This window comes from Dermacentor albipictus, chromosome 1, assembly GCF_038994185.2.
Source record: "Dermacentor albipictus isolate Rhodes 1998 colony chromosome 1, USDA_Dalb.pri_finalv2, whole genome shotgun sequence".
In the NCBI taxonomy this organism is placed as follows: Eukaryota; Metazoa; Arthropoda; class Arachnida; order Ixodida; family Ixodidae; genus Dermacentor; species Dermacentor albipictus.
In genome coordinates this window covers 405,260,978-405,279,828 of record NC_091821.1, presented here as the reverse complement: position 1 = coordinate 405,279,828, position 18,851 = coordinate 405,260,978, and the positions used below count along the sequence as shown (strand labels likewise).

The following is an 18,851-nucleotide window of genomic DNA, read 5'->3' as shown; positions in this document are numbered from 1 at the left end:
CGGCTCGGCCACGCGTGCTTGAAACGTGCGAGCCTTTCGATTAGGCTGCACGACGGCCAGTCACTTCCATAGACTTCCTGGAAACACCGATAAGATCGGCGACCAGGAACCTTCATATTCTTCCCGAGAGAGGAATGAAAACGTGCCGATGGCTGGGAAGCGGAACGTATAGTCGCCTTCGCGATCTCGGCCGGTATCGGCCGAGCTTTGCGCACGTTCGGTGTTGATACGAATCGAGAGGGCCCTTTATTTTCATTCTCGTACCGCTAAAGAAACACTCGAGCAGACAATAAACGACGCCCGTATTCTTCAGTCTTAAGCCACAGCCCTCGCTACGTGGAACGCGATACGTCAATGGTTATCCGTGCAGCCGTGGCTGACTGGAGAGTGGAAGAGCTCCAGATTCCCGGATAAGATTGTGGGGTCTATATGCTCGGGCGCTTCAGCCTTTATAGGTTTCGAATTCAAAATGTGCATCTCTACGATCGGATTCAGAAAATAGGAATTACTGGCGAAGCGGCCGGTTTCTCACCGGACTGGAAGCAGTAGAATTGAGGCTGTTAGTAAGAGTTACATGGTGGTTTATTTGAAGTCCATTTTACTGATCGGCAATAAAAGCTACCTTCCCGCCTGTAAGCCAGCCAATATGAGCCGGCTGTTGATTCGTGGCGGAAGGTACTGCAACATACTAAACAGGCCAAGCGAAGCACCAATTAGTACGATATACGCCATCGCCCCCCCACTGCTACTGGGGCAGTTGTTTGATTTCAGCATTTTCGTGATGACGGCTAGAACATAGGTCTTCTTGCATAAAAGGTTGCCTGAGCGTTTATAGCACTCGATTGTGTTCTTAATTCCACATTTGGATAAGCCAACTCGATGAAAATTTCTGTTTCGTGTTGCCAACATATGAGTTCGTTTAAGCTTAGTATCGAAATAGGTAATACATTGTGTTCGTACCAAGAAAAAAACAATACAGGAAGGAGGGAGAGGTGCTTTCAAGCTTTCCTCCGCTCATCTTGTGAGTGAAGGAATGAACGTTGACACTCCATAATTTAACGTGCAGTGCTCCCGTATATACACAAAGTGCCTCGAGCGACCAGTCACGTCGTAATTTTGCACGTTTTCGCCGGCTTCTTTTAGGCTTGGAAAATACATTTACTAACACGTATTGAGCCACAGAAAGCTGTATCGTGAGTTTTTCACGACACTGTAAAATTTCCTCATCGACACTTGTTATCTAAATATAATGTTTGATAAGTTCATTAGTTCGTTAAGAGTAATTATCTAAATAGGTGGAATGAAAAAAAGATTGTTTGAGTATCTCCAAGCAACGGCAAACGTTACTTTGGTCCTTTCTAGCTCCGTAGTTTGCATATTTTTGAAGTTTGGTTCAAGTTAAGTTAAACACACTTATATAGTCCCTCCAATGAATGTTCGAAAAATTTACGGCTTCACAGAAAAAAATTATCGATCGTGCTTATTCACCAATGCGTGGGCTGCGTGCATTCAAGACTATAGTGACCGCCACTTCGGTAAATCAATCAGTCAATAAACGTTTTATTTCAGTTTTTCCGCATCAAAGACTGAGGACGGTGAGATAAAAGCAGCGTCAAATCCCTGCTTGACGGGCCTCACCGCCTGTACATATAGATATTGAGTAAAACAGCAGTAATAACATATTAAGAAGATATTACAATAACATTATAACATTGTACCACACATCATAGTCAGTCACTGTATAAGTATGTTTAACAAGTATTCAACCGGTCATGCGCTTCAGCTAATCAAGAGAACAAGTAATCAAGGTATAGCAGCATACTGCAGTACCATGCGGTTTCGTCAGCGAGGTCATTATCAGCAACGCCTGTATGCCCAGTGGCTGCCTGGGCATACCGGCATTCCTGCTAATGACCTCGCCGACGAAGTAGCCCGGTCTGCACATCTGGAAGACCGACCGGTTCCAATCCCTTTATACAGAACCGACGCTGCAAGGAAGTTTGATTATCGTGGCTAAAGCTATGACACACAAATTCGGGTCTTCTCCTAACTTCGCGAAGTGTCATCTTCATAGGCTTGATCCATCCTTAAAGCTACAAGTGCCATCAAAAGTTTCCCGCTCTGAGGCGACAGTATTGTGCTGCCTCTGGCTCGGCGTGGCATTTTCGAAGGCCTACTCATTCCGCATTGGAATGGGTGATACGCCCATGTGCGACTCCTGTGGAACTATAGAATCGATTGAACACATCCTATGCTTCTGTCCACAGTACGACGTCGAGCGTCAAGCTCTCTGGACAGCATTGAACCAGCTGTACTCTCGACCATTTTCGGAAATGAAGAACCTTAGGCTATGGCCGTACGTGTCGATGGCACAGAAAGTCACGGAAGCATTGTTGAAGTACCTCAAGTCGACAGGTCTTGGCAACCATGTATAGACTCGGTCCGAACCTTCAAATGTCCGCGAAACTGTGCTCTCTCTGTCTCTTCTCTCTCTCTCTATTTTCGTCCACACGCCCCTTTTCCCAGTGCAGGGTAGCACACGGACGTGTGTATGGTTAACCTCCCTGCCTTTCTTCTCTTCTATTCCTCTCTCTCTCTTCAACAAAAACAGTTATAAAAAGCTTTCTTTTTAACAAATACTAACAAAGAGAACAGAAAATGATTAGGTGCCAGCCAACCTCACAATACATATAACGGAGACAATAAAATTAGACGGGGTGTATATCCTCGAAAAGTGGCCTCGTGTTGAGAAACCTCTTAACAACTCCCAAAAGGGTGGCGCCGTCCTTAAAAACCAGGCCACCAACGAAGTACAGCCAACGGTTACCACTAGCACCCGTCAAAGTAGCAAGAAAAATAGTCGGCGTGCTTTTTTTAAATACGTGTCAACCATACGACCGCCTACTCCGTCACAGCAACACTCCCTTTCGAAAAGAATAAAAAATTTTTTTTTTCGGCCACTTCTTACGTCAGGCAAGTTGTCACCGTGCTCGCGCGCACGCACGGGACGCGTCGAGCTATCTGGACAAATGCTGGCACAAAGCTAGCCTCCAAATACCCCCTTGCCAGGGCTGGGAACGAAAAGCAGAGCATCATGCTCGTGCGCGCGCGCGCGCGCGCAGGTTTGTCTCGTATCATTTGTTCCCCTCGCGTCGAAGATAGACTGCGAGAAACGCGCGCGCGCATGCCGGAATAATGAGGTATGGTAATTTGTCGTCCACCAGCGGCGGCGGCCGGCCGGCCGCAAGCGAGCCAGCGCGGCCGCGCATTCCGGCCGAGCAGGCGACGCGGAGCCAGCGCAAGCGAGCGGGAGGCAGTGGACACGCAGTGGTCGAAAAACGAGGTGTGTCCCATGCCCGAGGCCACACCGGCGCGAGCGCTATCGGCGGAACACACACGCACGGGCACGCCGAGCGCAAGAGAGAGGAAGGGGGCGGAAGGGGGCGGCGGAATCGCGTTCCCACCGGCGGTAGTAGCGTTGCCGCAGCGGCAGCGCGGCGGTTATCGCCCGCTCGCGACGCACACGGAACCGAAAGTGAGACTGGCTCTCCGTTATTGCCGGAGGCTTCACTCTCCGAGTACGCTATATACACATACACGCGCGGCAAACGGGAAGAGGGGACGCACAGACACATAGACGTGAACGGCGCTACGACCACAACGCCGGTCCTCTGTCTGCTGCCGCTGCTGCTGCTGTTTCTGCTACTGCGCTATAGCCGGCTCGAAGGGGGAATCATCGGTTCCCCCGCCGCCAGCGCCGAAAGTGGACCAAGCGCAAGGACCACTACGCATCCGCCGTCTCTCTTTATTCTCGTTCTATCGTCTCTCTCTTTCTCTCTCTGTCTTTTTCTTTTTTTTTGTCTTGGTGGCTACCGCTGTGGGTCCCCGCCCTAGTTTTGACGTTTTCGTGTGTTTTGGAGGTAGACGCCGGTATAGAAGAGAGGAGAAATTTGGAGACGACGCGCTCCTCCTAAAACTGCAGCCCCCCCCCCCCCCCTCACAATCTTCTTCTCCCGGAATACGTCGCCCGACTGGGGTGCGTGCGGGCACCCAGGAATGAAGTGGAGCACTTCCTTATCCTTCTATAAAAACCGTGGCTCGCCACTGTCCCCAACTTATTCAATCTGATTCCGGGCTGTTATTCGGAGGTATACACGCAGAACCACATCGCGTGCTCCTAAAGAACCTCATCCCCGGCATGATACTTCGGGTGAGTGTCGCGAGTCTGCCGAGCCCGCCACTGGGAGTGTTCATTAAGTGGCTAAAGGATAGACTATAATATTAACAGGGCGCGAGTCAGGGTGATAAATTAAGTGATAAATAATTTGTGGCAGTTTCCAGCCTATAAAACTTTTACACTTCGTGGGAGCTGTTATAAACTCCAGTATGTTAGTTTTAGGAGCCTTGAGGATATTGTAAGGCCAGGTTATATATACATAAAAAGAAGACTTCATCGTAAAAAGGGCATAGTTTTTTTTTGCGACAAAACCATGGTAAGAAAGATAAAGATGTTTTTTTTTTTTTATGAAAAGCCAGGCTTTGGAGTTCAGTGGCGATGGGACGAAGTGAGAAGGAATCCGAAGATGCAATCCACAGCCAACTTTCTCGTTCGTAAGAGCTTTCCCTTAAGCAAAGATCGCAAAAGGCCAGCACTATCCAGTCACCTTCCATCTCTAGTCTCGAAGTGCCGATCAGCCTTCAATAGAGAAAAACCATATTTTGGAGCCAGAGGTTGCGTCAAGCTCATTGTGGCTCTGGGTCGCTTATTCTTCTATGCTCCGGCTTGTGGTGCTGCTGCCAACCTCCGAAGACCTTCGCCATGCTGGCGCTCGCAGCCGCGGCGTCCACTCGGGGCGCCTTGGCCAAGCCCGGCTTCGACCCGCACTCGCCAGAAGTGCACGCTGTCCACGCCGGCCCCTTCCACACAATCGTCGACGGGCTCTCGCGGCCGCACCTGGTAGAACCTCGGGGCACGCCCGTCGGCATCAGCATCGTGCCGCTGCACGACGCCGGATACGCTCAGCAGCACGCCATGGCGCCGGTGACCGTGCATGTGACCCAAGTGGGCGTTCACCAGGCCCCCGTGATCGGTGTGTCCGCCGCGCCGGTGGCGGCTGTCGGCGTCCGCGAGGGCCCGCTCGCCCTCCACGCGTCGCACCCGCTGCTGAACGCCGTCGCGTCGCCGGGAATGGTGCTACACGGCGCGCCCGTGCTCGCCGGCCCCGTCTACCAACCTGCCGTCCAGTCCGAGCCCGTCGGTGCCGCGCTGCCGGTCAAGCAAGAACACCATGAACAGCTTGTGAGTACTGCCATACTACTTTGACAGCGGGGACTACCTGTCGCGTTGGCTCAGCGGCTGTATATGGCGTAACGCTGCCGAGCGCTAGGTGGCGGATGCGATTCCCGAACGCGGCGGTCGCATTCCAATGAAGGTGGAATGCAGAAACTATCGTGTACCGTGCTTTACGCGCATGCTAGAGAAACCCAAGGGATGAAATCTGTTTCGTCTTCGGCATTCCTCATAACCCCCTGTGCTGTTTCGAGACGTTCCAGTCGAAATTTTAAATCGATAACGAGGACTCTGGTGCCGTATAAGCGGCCGAAACACAAGCAAACGCCTAGTCCATAGCGATACCTCGCATAAACCGCGATGCACGCGCGCTGAGTATACGTCTTGTCGTACAGCGCTGTTGTTTATTGTATATCTGTATATCTAAACCTCTCAGTGCGCTACAACGGTTCCGGCAAGCCATTACTCACGCCCAAAAAGCGGGTTGCTTGAACCATGGTCGTCGCTGCAGTAATTTTTTAACACGTTGCGTCATACTGCGCGCTCGCCAATAGACATAGTTTACCATTGCCAAGGCGCCAAAGCGCATGTTTCGCTTTTATTTTTTTTTTCTTGCGCAGTAGTTGCCCACACTTTGTAATTAAGATGAGATGCGAGGTAACCTTCGGAGCACGAGGTCGCGCTTTCGATTTTCGGCCCCGCCGGCCTCATTTAGATGTAAACGAAATGCAAAGCACTCGTGTGCTTAGTGTATATGCACCTTAAAGGAAGCTCAGGCGGCCAAAATTCATATTGCGCCCCCCGATACAGCACATTTTGTAGCCAAAATGTGAAGTTTCTGGCTGTTTGACTCCGAAATCTACTTTTTAAAGTAAAGTGCAAGGTAGCATTGAATTGTATGCGTTATAGCCATTTTGAGGGCGTCGCTGGGGGCACCTAGGTTTAAAACGCGCATGAATATTATCATTCAGGCACGCTCAATTGCTGTGTAAACAATTAAACCACGTGCTGTGAGAGTCAATGGACAGTCCGATAAAAGCTAAAGCAAAGGCATATACTGTGGCAACGCAGATGTAATGAACCCGCCGAAATTCACGCACCGCAACAGTTTGCGTAATTTCTGTAGCATATACACGCTCCTGGCGTCCCGATTGTGTAATATTGAAAATGTATATACAGGGTGTCCCGACTATCGTGTACGAAGGTTTCAAAACGTGCAAATGCCACGTAGCTGGACAGAACCAAGGTAATGTCGTTGGTCATAGCCTCGAGATACTTAGCACCTTGGTTCTTTCCAGCTACGTGGTATATTTCTAAATCTTGGTGCATGATACTTGGGACACCATGCATACGTAGTGTGAACGTTCTTCATCAGCTGCTATACGAAAGTAACGGCTGGTGACGGAAAGTTACTTTGCGATTTTTTCAAGTTATTCCTGAACTTGAAAAAAAAAGAAACATTGACTATTCAATTTGGGAAGTATGTTGCTTAAACTGCAGTTAAGAGAACGTAGGTTAATGAGCACTGGATAATTTCTATTTTACGACAGCACGCCTACTATGGTATGCGAATGAGAGAAGCGCAATTTCAATATTTTTAGAATGTTTTTAGATTACAGCTGTTACAGAGCTGTCTCCACGATTGGTTTTGTTTGGTTTGCAATACCTCACATCAAGTCTCAAATATTATGCACCTCCTAACACAACGTCGCAACGTTGAAAGAAGCATTATTTAGTCTCGAAACGCAATAGATCAGCTACAGCGTTGTAGAAATAGAAAGCGTGGAAGGAAGGAGAGACACGATGCAACAATTAACAAGAGTTTATGTTTACAACTGCACGTTTAGAAAAAAAAAATACATCGTGGGGCGTTTCTGCTTCAGTACTTCAAAACTAATTTTTGTCCTGTTTTGTTTCGTTGTTCTTGTAAAAGAAACGAACCAACTTCCAGCAAGTCTGAAGTGTGAAACTTCGTCGCACGTTCAAACTTTGTGCTTGCATGTATGTAGTACATTTCCGTCCATTTAACTTCGCAGACGCTGCTGACCGTGGCTGCTAGTGGGCTGTGCTGCTCTTTTGCCAGATAGTTTATACACGGGACAGCAGTCGGATAACGAATCGGATGATAATTAAGTTCGTCTCTGTTGCGCTAGCTAAGTTTTGTAAAGCCTGAATTCTCTGTGTACATGGCTTGTACTGACGATGCTGATAACGAGTGCTTAATGCATGGGGAGATGGTATCATTCCATATTAAGAACGAGAATATGTGCGCATATGAAATTCCGCGTTCCCGTTGCAGGTTACTATACACGATAGGTAAGGTGGCTCCATCTCGCAAGTATATTATTAACTGCAAGGAATCCTCAGTGGCTCAATGCGTATAAATTCTGAATGAGGTATTTACGCTAACCAACCAGCACAATTACTTTGCCTACTGAATTCTCTCTCAAATGTCACAAACTGCGGGGACCCCAACGCGCCGGGATGTGATAGCTTGTGATAATCGAAAAGTAGGGTTATCGCTTTACAAGGTTAACGCAAGGTTGTCGCGTTGTTCCCTTTTCAGTATAATTTATAACCGCCGCAACGAATTTATAGCCGATCAGAACAGAATCTAGCTATCAATGAAATCCTTTGACAAACCTTTCCCATGACAGCTCGAATACCGCGAAAAGAGGTACTACTGATGAGCCCCGTAGTGGCGATGTTTAATATTTGTTTTTGAAACAGAGGCGTATTTATGTTTGCAAGAAAAATCATGCACGTTCGAACGTGTACAATCGCAATACTATATTACACAGTTACCATGGCAGGTATCATTCATACATATTTGTTACAAGATATACAAGCATTGTTTGTAAAACACATTGTGTTAAAAACGTGCACAATCGCTGCGAAAATTGATCTTTACAGCAGTGGCCGCCTACTATATCAGAAAGTTAGGCAACGGACAGGCCGTCATTCTCCCTGTCGTCGGTCGCGAATCTAATTTTTTGACAAGGACGCTCTCTCCAAAGGTGCTTGACCACACTATGCCGATAGCGCACGTCTGCTCTTAAAAAAATCAGGGCACTGCTCAAAGCAACTCTTAAAATTCTGCGTACGTGTCCCGTATTGCCAGGGGCTGTAAGACAAGCTACATGGTTTGGAGAAGTATCTACTGTCCTTGAATGCATTTTTTTAGGTGCTTGACCGATGAAAAGGTTCCAAAACGTGCTAAAGACGCACTTTGCTGAGCATTTACAAGGAATAGCAACTCGGCGAGTGGTCATGGCTTTATGCAGGTATTTCAACTAAAAAAAAAAAACATAATGGTGTTGTTAAACAAGCCATTAAAGATGCGATTTAAGGATCAAAAACCACACCGCAAGGTAAAGGGGACGGCGTATGCTCCTAGGCTGAGACTGAGGTGGCAACCGCTGATCTGATTTGAATGAAATTTCTTGCTTTGCGTTAACTCGGGAGCTCCTAAATAGGTGGAAGCAAAGAAATTCTTTTTGACAGCCATAGCAAAGATGTGAATTAAATTTCTTGTATTTCGAAGCAAAAGCTAAAATGTAAAGGTACTGTATGAAGGGAATTTTTTATTTAGAACTTTTTTACAGGAACTTTCAACAGTTGGAAGATTTACCAAAAATCATGTAATAAGCTCATAACTATCACTGAGCTTTATAATAAAAAGATAACACAAATCTGAAAACTGCACCGAATACTACATATAAAACGAACCAAATTGATGTATGTCAAATATACCCGCTGCTTATCACTAAGGCTTTGCATATTTTTGGTAAACATTGTAATATTTTTACATGAATTGTAAATTCATGCATCACGTTTGTCTAATTTAGATGCTCCAACGGATGCAGTTTACAGAACAGCGATATCAGTTTCTGGTGCAGACTTAGTTTGTGCTTGAAGTGAAAAAAGGTCACTGACCAAGTCCAACTAAGCCATGACTGCAAACCTTTTTTCACTTCAATGCCTGACCAGACGAATTTTCATTGAAACCTTGATTACTTTGTGCTTCTATTTTCTTGACACGCTGATTTGCCCTACTTGAAGAAAAGAGCGCTATGAAAACGCGAACTAAAAGAGGAACATGTTCGAAGGACATTCTCTTTTAGTTCCTCTTTTAGTCGGCGTCTTCATAGCGCTCTTTTCTTCAAGTATGCAAAACCAACTCGCCCACATCAAGCTTCTGCTGCTTTCGATTTGTGATAATGCCTATTTAATGCCATAAAGCTAAATTATTGGTATTAGAGTAACTAGAATTTCGTTTTCACTCTCAAGTACAACTGTATTCATTTAATTAACTCCGGCGCTTCTCAAATATAATAATTTTTACGTTTTACATGCGTATGAATAGGAAAACTCAAGCTAGCCCTGAGATAAAGCTTCCTTTTAAGAGAGAAATCTGATTTCTACCCCCTGTGGAAAGCAATATTTTTACCTAACGCTCAATCCTTTTACAGAAATTGCTGAGAGTGGGCACGTTGGAAAACAATAAAGAATGAAGCACGAAGTTTACAGCTCTTGTGATATTAACAAGGGCTTTGCTAAAATTCTAGTCGTAAATTAGTGATATATTTCAGAATGGTTATGTCTGGATGTCACATATTCGGAGAGGTGCAGCTTACGGAATCGATATATTGTTTTGTTTTATTGCTGCGTTTTAGAGCTGTAAACACGGTTAACCGTTTGTCTAAGTTTTGCCACTTTCTAAAGCTTTTCTGAAAAAGCTTCACATCCTAAATAAATATGCACTGCCTAGCGCAGGTAGCTCGTATGCCGAGTGATAAGGCCGATTTCTCCTTTCCTTAGAGTTTAGGAGCTCCTGAGGTAAAACTATATTTCAAAGGAACGATAAAGCTCAGCTGGCCAAATTATTCGTTCGTGACTGCATTTATTTAGTGGAAGATGGCCCATTACTAGAATACAAAACGCAGTTATATTATAACTTTGCGCCCATAAGACCGCGTTGCTATGGCTGTTTGACGTCGTAGATATTTAAGCACACTCGCATGTTGTGCCTGATTTTTCTGCAGTAAATGTTCTCAAATCTCCCTATGACGAGTATTTCGTTCCTTCGACATACAGCGTAGTCGTTGCACCTGGAGAAACCGTCAAACTCTGTTCAAATCTATGGCTAGAACGAGAAGTACTTAATAAAGGCGTATTTCCTGGAACATTTGCGACAATGGGCACTCAAAAACTGCCCAAATATTATTACAAATTAAACTAAAGACATTTTGTTACACCGAAAAACAGAATATATCACTGCAATTGTGATCTTTTTTTAGGGAATAATAGAACTGAGATCGTACCAGCCGTAAAAAGCCTTGGCATGGTTTCCACTGGCTCACTTAGTTGGGATGCGCATGCAAATAGCGTAAGGTTAAGACTAAACACAATAAACGCTATAGTAGATCGCCATAATGACGCACTTCCTCCACAGGCGAAGACCTTGATATATAGTGCTTATATACTACCAATTATTTCGCACTGTTTCACTACATGGGACAAAATGACAAAGCGAAATGAACAAAAAATTATATTTGCTCAAAAACGAGCAATATACGTCTGATCGCGAATGTACCATGGTACACACACACACACTAACCCGTACTTCACTGCTTTTTTTATCCTCAAAGTCACCGAGCTGAATCCTTACAACTTGTTGCCCGTGTGCAAAACCGCAGTTCTGGGAAATCATGGCGGTATGACGGACCTTTGCCCTTGTCTCCGCTTCGCTCCATCCTATATTTTACCTAGGTACCTTAATATTCATTATGCAAAATAGAAGTGAGGCGTGCAGACAGGACACAAGAGTAGAGAAGTGGACAACGCGAACACCGACTATCAACTGAAGGGAGCACTGAGGCGAAAAAAGAAAGAGGACACAAAACTCATCAGTGCATGCTCAGGAATGGTAACACCACGTGTCAATCAGGTACACGTGCCGGTCAACGTGAGATAACTGTTAAGGCACTTAATCTCTTCCTTATGTAAAGTAATCGAAGGCTGACTCACGCACGCACTTCCACCATTATAGATATGCCATGCCTCTACCATAAGACGCGTATCTTCATTCTTATGCCTGTACAATATCGCGCATTCATCTAACTCTGGCATGCACTTACAATCTCGGCAATGTAGCGAAAGATTAGAAGGCGATCTAATCTTTCAGGTAATCAGAAAATCAGGTAATCATCAACGATATTTCGTTACGTTGATGATTACCTGATTTTCTGCAATAGGGAAGAATTCCATTCCACTGCTACCTCAGTAAGTGAGCAATTTAAACTTTATGGGGGAGGATTAAAGTTTACCAAGGAATTTCCTCAGCGACGCGTAATTCAGTTTCTTGACATTTCCTTGATCTTCGAACAAGATCATGTTTGTTGGCAGTACTCCCCAAGATCTTCGAAGCCGTTGCTAAACTTTCAACCCAAGCATTCTAAATTAGTAAAAAACGGAATTGCCATGTCGTGCCTTAAGTCTTCCCTCACCAGATCCTGCATGCATAAAATGAGCGCCAGTTTTAAAGCGCAGGTCCGGCGCCTATTAGAAGCAGGTTATCCTCGTGTAGCGGTGGCCACTGTGGCTGAGCGCCTAAAGAAGTCGGTTTAGAGAGGGATGGACGTGATTAGAAGAAGCACTAATAGCAAAAAAGAGTAGTGGCTATTCCGTACATTCATTCAGTATCGCACAGGCTTAAAAAAGTTGCAAATAGATATGATGTTAATGTTGCTTTCACTGCTCCCAATAAGCTAGGTAAGATATGCGCTGCCGTACAGAATAAAAAGGAGCGGGTAAAAGGCAAAAAACGAACAGATATTTGTCCAGTGAAGCACAATAAGAACAACAGTTTTACTGACTGTCGTATGGGTGTGGTTTATAATATTCCTCTTAGCTGCGGCCAGTTCTACTTAGGGCAAACGGGACGGTGTATCAATCAGAGGCTAATGGAACATAAAAGGTCGTTAACCGGTGGATCGCCTTCTAATCTTTCGCTACATTGCCGAGATTGTAACTGCACGCCAGAGTTAGATGAATGCGCGATATTGTACAGGCATAAGAATGAAGATACGTGTCTTATGGTAGAGGCATGGCATATCTATAATGGTGGAAGTGCGTGCGTTAGTCAGCCTTCGATTACTTTACATAAGGAAGAGATTAAGTGCCTTAGCAGTTATCTCTCACGTACACCGGCACGTGTACCCGATCGACACGTGGTGTTACCATTCCTGAGCATGCGCAGATGAGTTTTGTGTCTTTTTTCTTTTTTCGCCTCTGTGCTCCTTTCAGTTGATAGTCGGCGTTCGTGTTGTCCACTTCTCTACTCTTGTGTCCTGTCTGCACGCCTCACTTCTATTTTGCATAATGAATCCTTACCAACTAGCTCAGCTTTCTGTCGTTCTAACCTTAATATTCTTAACGCAAATATCATTTCTGCTGAACTAATCCCAAAGGGCAAGCTGATCGACCACCTTTACATTTTGAAAATGTTTAGTAATTGTTTCTGTGACCTGTTTCCAGTTGATCAGGGCTGTGAATGTCACTTCCTTATTTATATATAGAAAGGCTTGTATTAATGGCCTACTGACACTGTTTCAGTAGAAGCGCCTATGTGACATAAGTGCTTTACATCGTGCTTACTTTGCTTCTATATTTTTTTTTACGATGAAAGTAACTTGGCTTCTGTGAATTCAAAATCGTTGTCTAAAACATTCGTTGGAGGGGCTGTTCTCCCTTATTGTATGTACAATGTATCTGTCTGAATGAAGTGTGACCTACGGTCGTAGGGCGTTTCTCAAGCTGCAAATGCAGCCTTTTTGTTAGACGTCCGCTCTTTGTGATGTTCAAACTGTACCACAAAGGGAAATAAGCTTGTATTACCCGCCGTGGTTGCTCAGTGGCTATGGTGTTGGGCTGCTGAGCACGAGGTCGCGGGATCGAATCCCGGCCACGGCGGCCGCATTTCGATGGGGGCGAAATGCGAAAACACCCGTGTGCTTAGATTTAGGTGCACGTTAAAGAACCCCAGGTGGTCAAAATTTCCGGAGTCCTCCACTACGGCGTGCCTCATAATCAGAAAGTGGTTTTGGCACCTAAAACCCCAAATATTATTATTATTATAAGCTTGTATTGCATATAACAAGTGCAAGAACTTGAACAGTGGCGTTGTCATGCGCCCTTAGTGTTTTCTTTGTTCTTTTGGTTCGACAAGCGTGGCAGGACCATTGGTTTTTCTACTGCAGTTCGCTTTAAGTTCGAAAGCTTGAAGCACAGAGTCAGTATGATCAGTGTGTCGTTGCGTGTTACAGCTTCTCTCGTTATTGAAGTAACTGGTTACGTGCAATTGGTTACTACAAAACTATGGAACAAGAAAATGGGTCAATGATCACAAGCAAATAATTACGTCTACTTCATTGCTTACACGTCCAGCTGAAAGCGCTAGACATGATTCGGTTAGCCTGTTTCAGAGGAATATTGAAGAGAGCAAAAAGAATTAAGTGGGATTAGCAAGTTGACCTCCTACAACACCAAAAGAAACAGTCTTACCATGAGATAATTTTTGGCAAGGCAGGAAAGGCTCTAGAATGGAAGAGCGGAGGTCTCATTGCCTTGAGGCTTACGTATCGTCTCGCCATGACGTCATGGTTTTATTGGTGTCTGCTCGGGCCTCGTCAATGCTTTATCTGCAAATATGAATTGCATTGCTTTGTAGAAGAACCAATCACTTGACATACCCAATGTCAAGCTTCATGAACTTCTAAAGGTCTACACCTGCCGAAAAAGAAATATTCGAAAATACTCAGGTATCCCAGACGTCAGGTATCCCAGACGTCAGAGGTTCACGAAGCGCTACGATGAAAAAAACTAAATGAACATTGGGCCTTCATTTTATCTTCTAATTACGAACCCATGGCCGCGGAATGAATGAAAGTACAGGTTTAGAAGAATCTTTTGTCAGTTGACACGGTGGGACAGCGGCAAGAAGAAAGAGATAGTGTTGTCTCCATTTTCTTCGCTTATGTGTCTTACACACAAGTTGTGAAGGAAGCACTTCCAAAACAATGACATCCCAAAGTTTAATACTGAGCTGCAGTGCGTATGCATCGGTCTGAGCGGGACGGAGAGTAAACGTGAAGCCATAGCGTGATGTATTTGACTGGGCGCTGATTGGTGCGCCCTCATCATGTACGCCATCGGGGTGTGACGCCAGCAACGGCATCATCATCATCATCATCATCATCATCATCATCATCATCATCATCATCCTGGTTACGCCCACTGCAGGGCAAAGGCCTCTCCCATACTTCTCCAACAACCCCGGTCATGTACTAATTGTGGCCATGTCATGCCTGCAAACTTCCTAATCTCATCCGCCCACCTAACTTTCTGCCGCCCCCTGCTACGCTTCCCTTCCCTTGGGATCCAGTCCGTAACCCTTAATGACCATCGGTTATCTTCCCTCCTCATTACATGTCCTGCCCATGCCCATATCTTTTTCTTCATTTCAACTAAGATGTCATTAACTCGCGTTTGTTCCCTCACCCAATCTGCTCTTTTCTTATCCCTTAACGTTACACCTATCATTCTTCTTTCCATAGCTCGTTGCGTTGTCCTCAATTTGAGTAGAACCCTTTTCGTAAGCGTCCAGGTTTCTGCCCCGTAGGTGAGTACTGGTAAGACACAGCTATTATATACTTTTCTCTTGAGGGATAATGTCAACCTGCTGTTCATGATCTGAGAATGCCTGCCAAATGCACCCCAGCCCATTCTTATTCTTCTGATTATTTCCGTCTCATGATCCGGATCCGCCGTCACTACCTGCCCTAAGTAGATGTATTCCCTTACAATTTCCAGTGCCTCGCTGCCTATTGTAAATTGCTGTTCTCTTCTGAGACTGTTAAGCATTACTTTAGTTTTCTGCGGATTAATTTTTAGACCCACTCTTCTGCTTTGCCTCTCCAGGTCAGTGAGCATGCATTGCAATTGGTCCCCTGAGTTACTAAGCAAGGCAATATCATCAGCGAATCGCAAGTTACTAAGGTATTCTCCATTAACTGTTATCCCCAATTCTTCCCAATCCCGGCCTCTGAATACCTCCTGTAAACACGCTGTGAATAGCATTGGAGATATCGTATCTCCCTGCCTGTCACCTTTCTTTATTGGGATTTTGTTGCTTGCTTTATGGAGGACTACGGTTGCTGTTGTGGCGCTATAGATATCTTTCAGTATTTTTACATACGGCTCGTCTACACCCTGATTCCGTAATGCCTCCATGACTGCTGAGGTTTCGACAGAATCAAACGCTTTCTCGTAATCAATGAAAGCTATATATAAGGGTTGGTTATATTCCGCACATTTCTCTATCACCTGATTGATAGTGTGAATATGATCTATTGTTGAGTAGCCTTTACGGAATCCTGCCTGGTCCTTTACTTGACTGAAGTCTAAGGTGCTCCTGATTCTATTTGCGATTACCTTAGTAAATAGTTTGTACGCAACGGACAGTAAGCTGGTCTGTCTATAATTTTTCAAGTCCTTGGCGTCCCCTTTCTTATGGATTAGGATTATGTTAGCGTTCTTCCAAGATTCCGGTACGCTCGAATTCATGAGGCATTGTGTATACAGGGTGGCCAGTTTCTCTAGAACAATCTGTCCACCATCCTTCAACAAATCTGCTGTTACCTGATCCTCCCCAGCGTCCTTTCCCCTTTGCATATCTCCCAAGGCTTTCTTTACTTCTGCCGGCGTTACCTTTGGGATTTCGAATTCGTCTAGACTATGTTCTTTTCCATTATCGTCGTGGGTGCCACTGGTACTGTATAAATCTCTATAGAACTCCTCAGCCACTTGAACTATCTCATCCATATTAGTAATGATATTGCCGGCTTTGTCTCTTAACGCATACATCTGATTCTTGCCAATTCCTAGTTTCTTCTTCACTGTTTTTAGGCTTTCTCCGTTCCTGAGAGCATGTTCAATTCTATCCATATTATACTTCCTTATGTCAGCTGTCTTACGCTTGTTGATTAACTTCGAAAGTTCTGCCAGTTCTATTCTAGCTGCAGGGTTAGATGATTTCATGCATTGGCGTTTCTTGATCAGATCTTTCGTCTCCTGCGATAGTTTGCTGGTATCCTGCCTAACGGAGTTACCACCGACTTCCACTGCACACTCCTTAATGATGCCCACAAGATTGTCGTTCATTGCTTCAACACTAAGGTCCTCTTCCTGAGTTAAAGCCGAATATCTGTTCTGGAGCTTGATCTGGAATTCCTCTATTTTCCCTCTTACCGCTAACTCATTAATCGGCTTCTTATGTACCAGTTTCTTTCGTTCCCTCCTCAGGCCTAGGCTAATTCGAGTTCTTACCATCCTGTGGTCACTGCAGCGCACCTTGCCGAGCACGTCCACATCTTGTATGATGCCAGGGTTAGCGCAGAGTATGAAGTCTATTTCATTTCTAGTGAAATAGACTTCATACTTCACTGCAACGGCAGCGGCGGCCAATCGTCAAAACGTCAGCGTTGTGAGGTGCCTGGCAGCATCGAGGGCACTGTTTCTTCTGCGCAGCAGGCACCGCCTTGCGCGTTGCGTCGAGACAACATATTGCACCAGCAGAGCAAAAAAGAGAAGGCCAAGCTGTGGTCATTACTAACATATAGTTCCGCACTCGTAGTTCCCAGAGTACTGTATTGTGACCGTTTGTGACTTGTGTCTTTAGGTTTACGAGGTGGTCACAGAAGTCAGTTTATTTACGCGAGCTTAACAGGCAAGCATCCATTGTCAGGACATGTACTCAAATTAAAAAAAAGTTTTTCTTGATAAATATGTAAAGTATAGTTTCATACACGATTCTCACCAGTTGTGTCGATGGGGGTGAATCAAGGGTTGATAAAGCTCCACCGGCGTTTGTCTTTCCCTTGCCTCGTTTTGGTGTTTTGGGCATTCCTATAGACGAGCGCACGAGAGGGCCAGCGTCATCCGAGAAAGCAAGTAATATTAGTTTAACCGCGTCGTATTCTGTACGTTAACCAGACTTGCAACACTATGTAATTTCTCCCCAGTACCGCTTCGGCGCCGCTACAAAGTTCCATGCCCATTTTTTTCTTTTGGTACTGTCGGATGCTTTAATGGGAAGCTTGATGCATCGCCTATGAACTTACGTGAGCAGATGCGGCCCCTATAGACACACATATCCTTGCTGGCGCAAAGATGTAATCGATGCGCAGAGAGTACAGAAGGGTGATTTTTGTGTGGGAAACCTCGTGTATAAAATTTTGGCTATAAAGCAACGTAAGTGTTTTCATATTGGGCGAAATACTACGTTTTGGAATACTACAGTTTGAGGAACACAAATTCCCATTAGGAAACATTCTAGTACTGCTTTTGTCTTAGGAATGTATAAAAGGAAATATTAGAGAATTTTAGAATAGGGGCTGCAAACGTTTTCGGGCCCCAAAGAAATAGCGTCGAAGCCTCTGCGCATGCGTGAGACGCAAACTGCGTTTCGGTTTTGCGTTGTGAACGCTATTTCACCGATTTAGCGGGAGCCCAAATAGCGGCCCCCAAAACTTTGCGTCAACAAACATGGCGGCCCGAATCAAAGCGATGGCTCTAACCTAGCGCTAAAGTGGGTTCGATTCGTGGGAACGCGTGACGTTCGCGAGCTAGGTGAAGTGACTGCGGTTATCGCTTTGTCTCAACTAGCGCGTGCTATGAAGATTGATTCATTAGACGCCACTGATTCCGAATTCAATTGTGGATTTTATGGCTCGTAGGCCTAACAAGGCTAAGCTGGCCTAGTGAAGGCACGTAAAGTTGATTTGCTCAAAACTAAGTGCAATTAATTGTTTGCTGCTTACAGAATAACCTCTAAATTGTAATTAAACGCGAATACGCGCAAGTCAAAATTACTATTCCTATTATAAAATCGTATATTTTGTTTAATTATTTCTAATAGCTTTTCTTTGACGCCATAGTGGTGCTGTCAGCGCAAGACGCTATCTGCAAACGTAGAACCCTATTCTAAAGCTCTTTACTCCTGCGTGCCCCAACGCTAACACCCGCAAAGAGCTTTGGGGCTCCAAACTATTGGGGCCTCTATTCTAAAACTATCTATTATACCATAAAGTACTGTATTTAGAGGTATGATATGCTGTTCAATTCGAAAGGAAACCCCAAAGAATTGGTGGGACTATTCTAACAACGAGAAATTGCAAGATAAGCATATAGGTATGTGTGAGTACCTCCGTTGTACAAAGATATTCGCACACGTGCGCACTCAGCTCGCCCCACAAAAGAGTACTGGTGCACTTGTTTCGCCATGAATTCGTGGCTCCTGTCTTTTTTGTTATATATGGCCTTCGAAGTATGGAAAACTTGTATAATGTTCCCAGACACCCTCTTCTTCTTCACTCTGCGGCGTTTGAGAGCGGGGGGGGGGGGGGGGAGGGAGGGGGGACAAGTGTGCTCCTGATTTTGTATTGTGTAATGCTGTATGGTTAGCGCAGTTGAATAATTTTAAATAAAAGCGGTATAAAGG

The 18,851-nt window shown here is 45.1% G+C and overlaps 1 protein-coding gene across 1 annotated transcript in view; it reads left to right on the top strand.

Annotated features, from left to right (window-relative positions):
- LOC135903549 (uncharacterized) overlaps positions 1 to 18,851 on the top strand; it is an 88,392-nt gene that overhangs the window by 51,727 nt on the left and 17,814 nt on the right. The window contains exon 5 of the mRNA XM_070530924.1: positions 4,811 to 5,299. Within this exon, the coding sequence (XP_070387025.1) occupies positions 4,811 to 5,299 (489 nt within the window). The remainder of the gene's footprint in view (positions 1 to 4,810; positions 5,300 to 18,851) is intronic.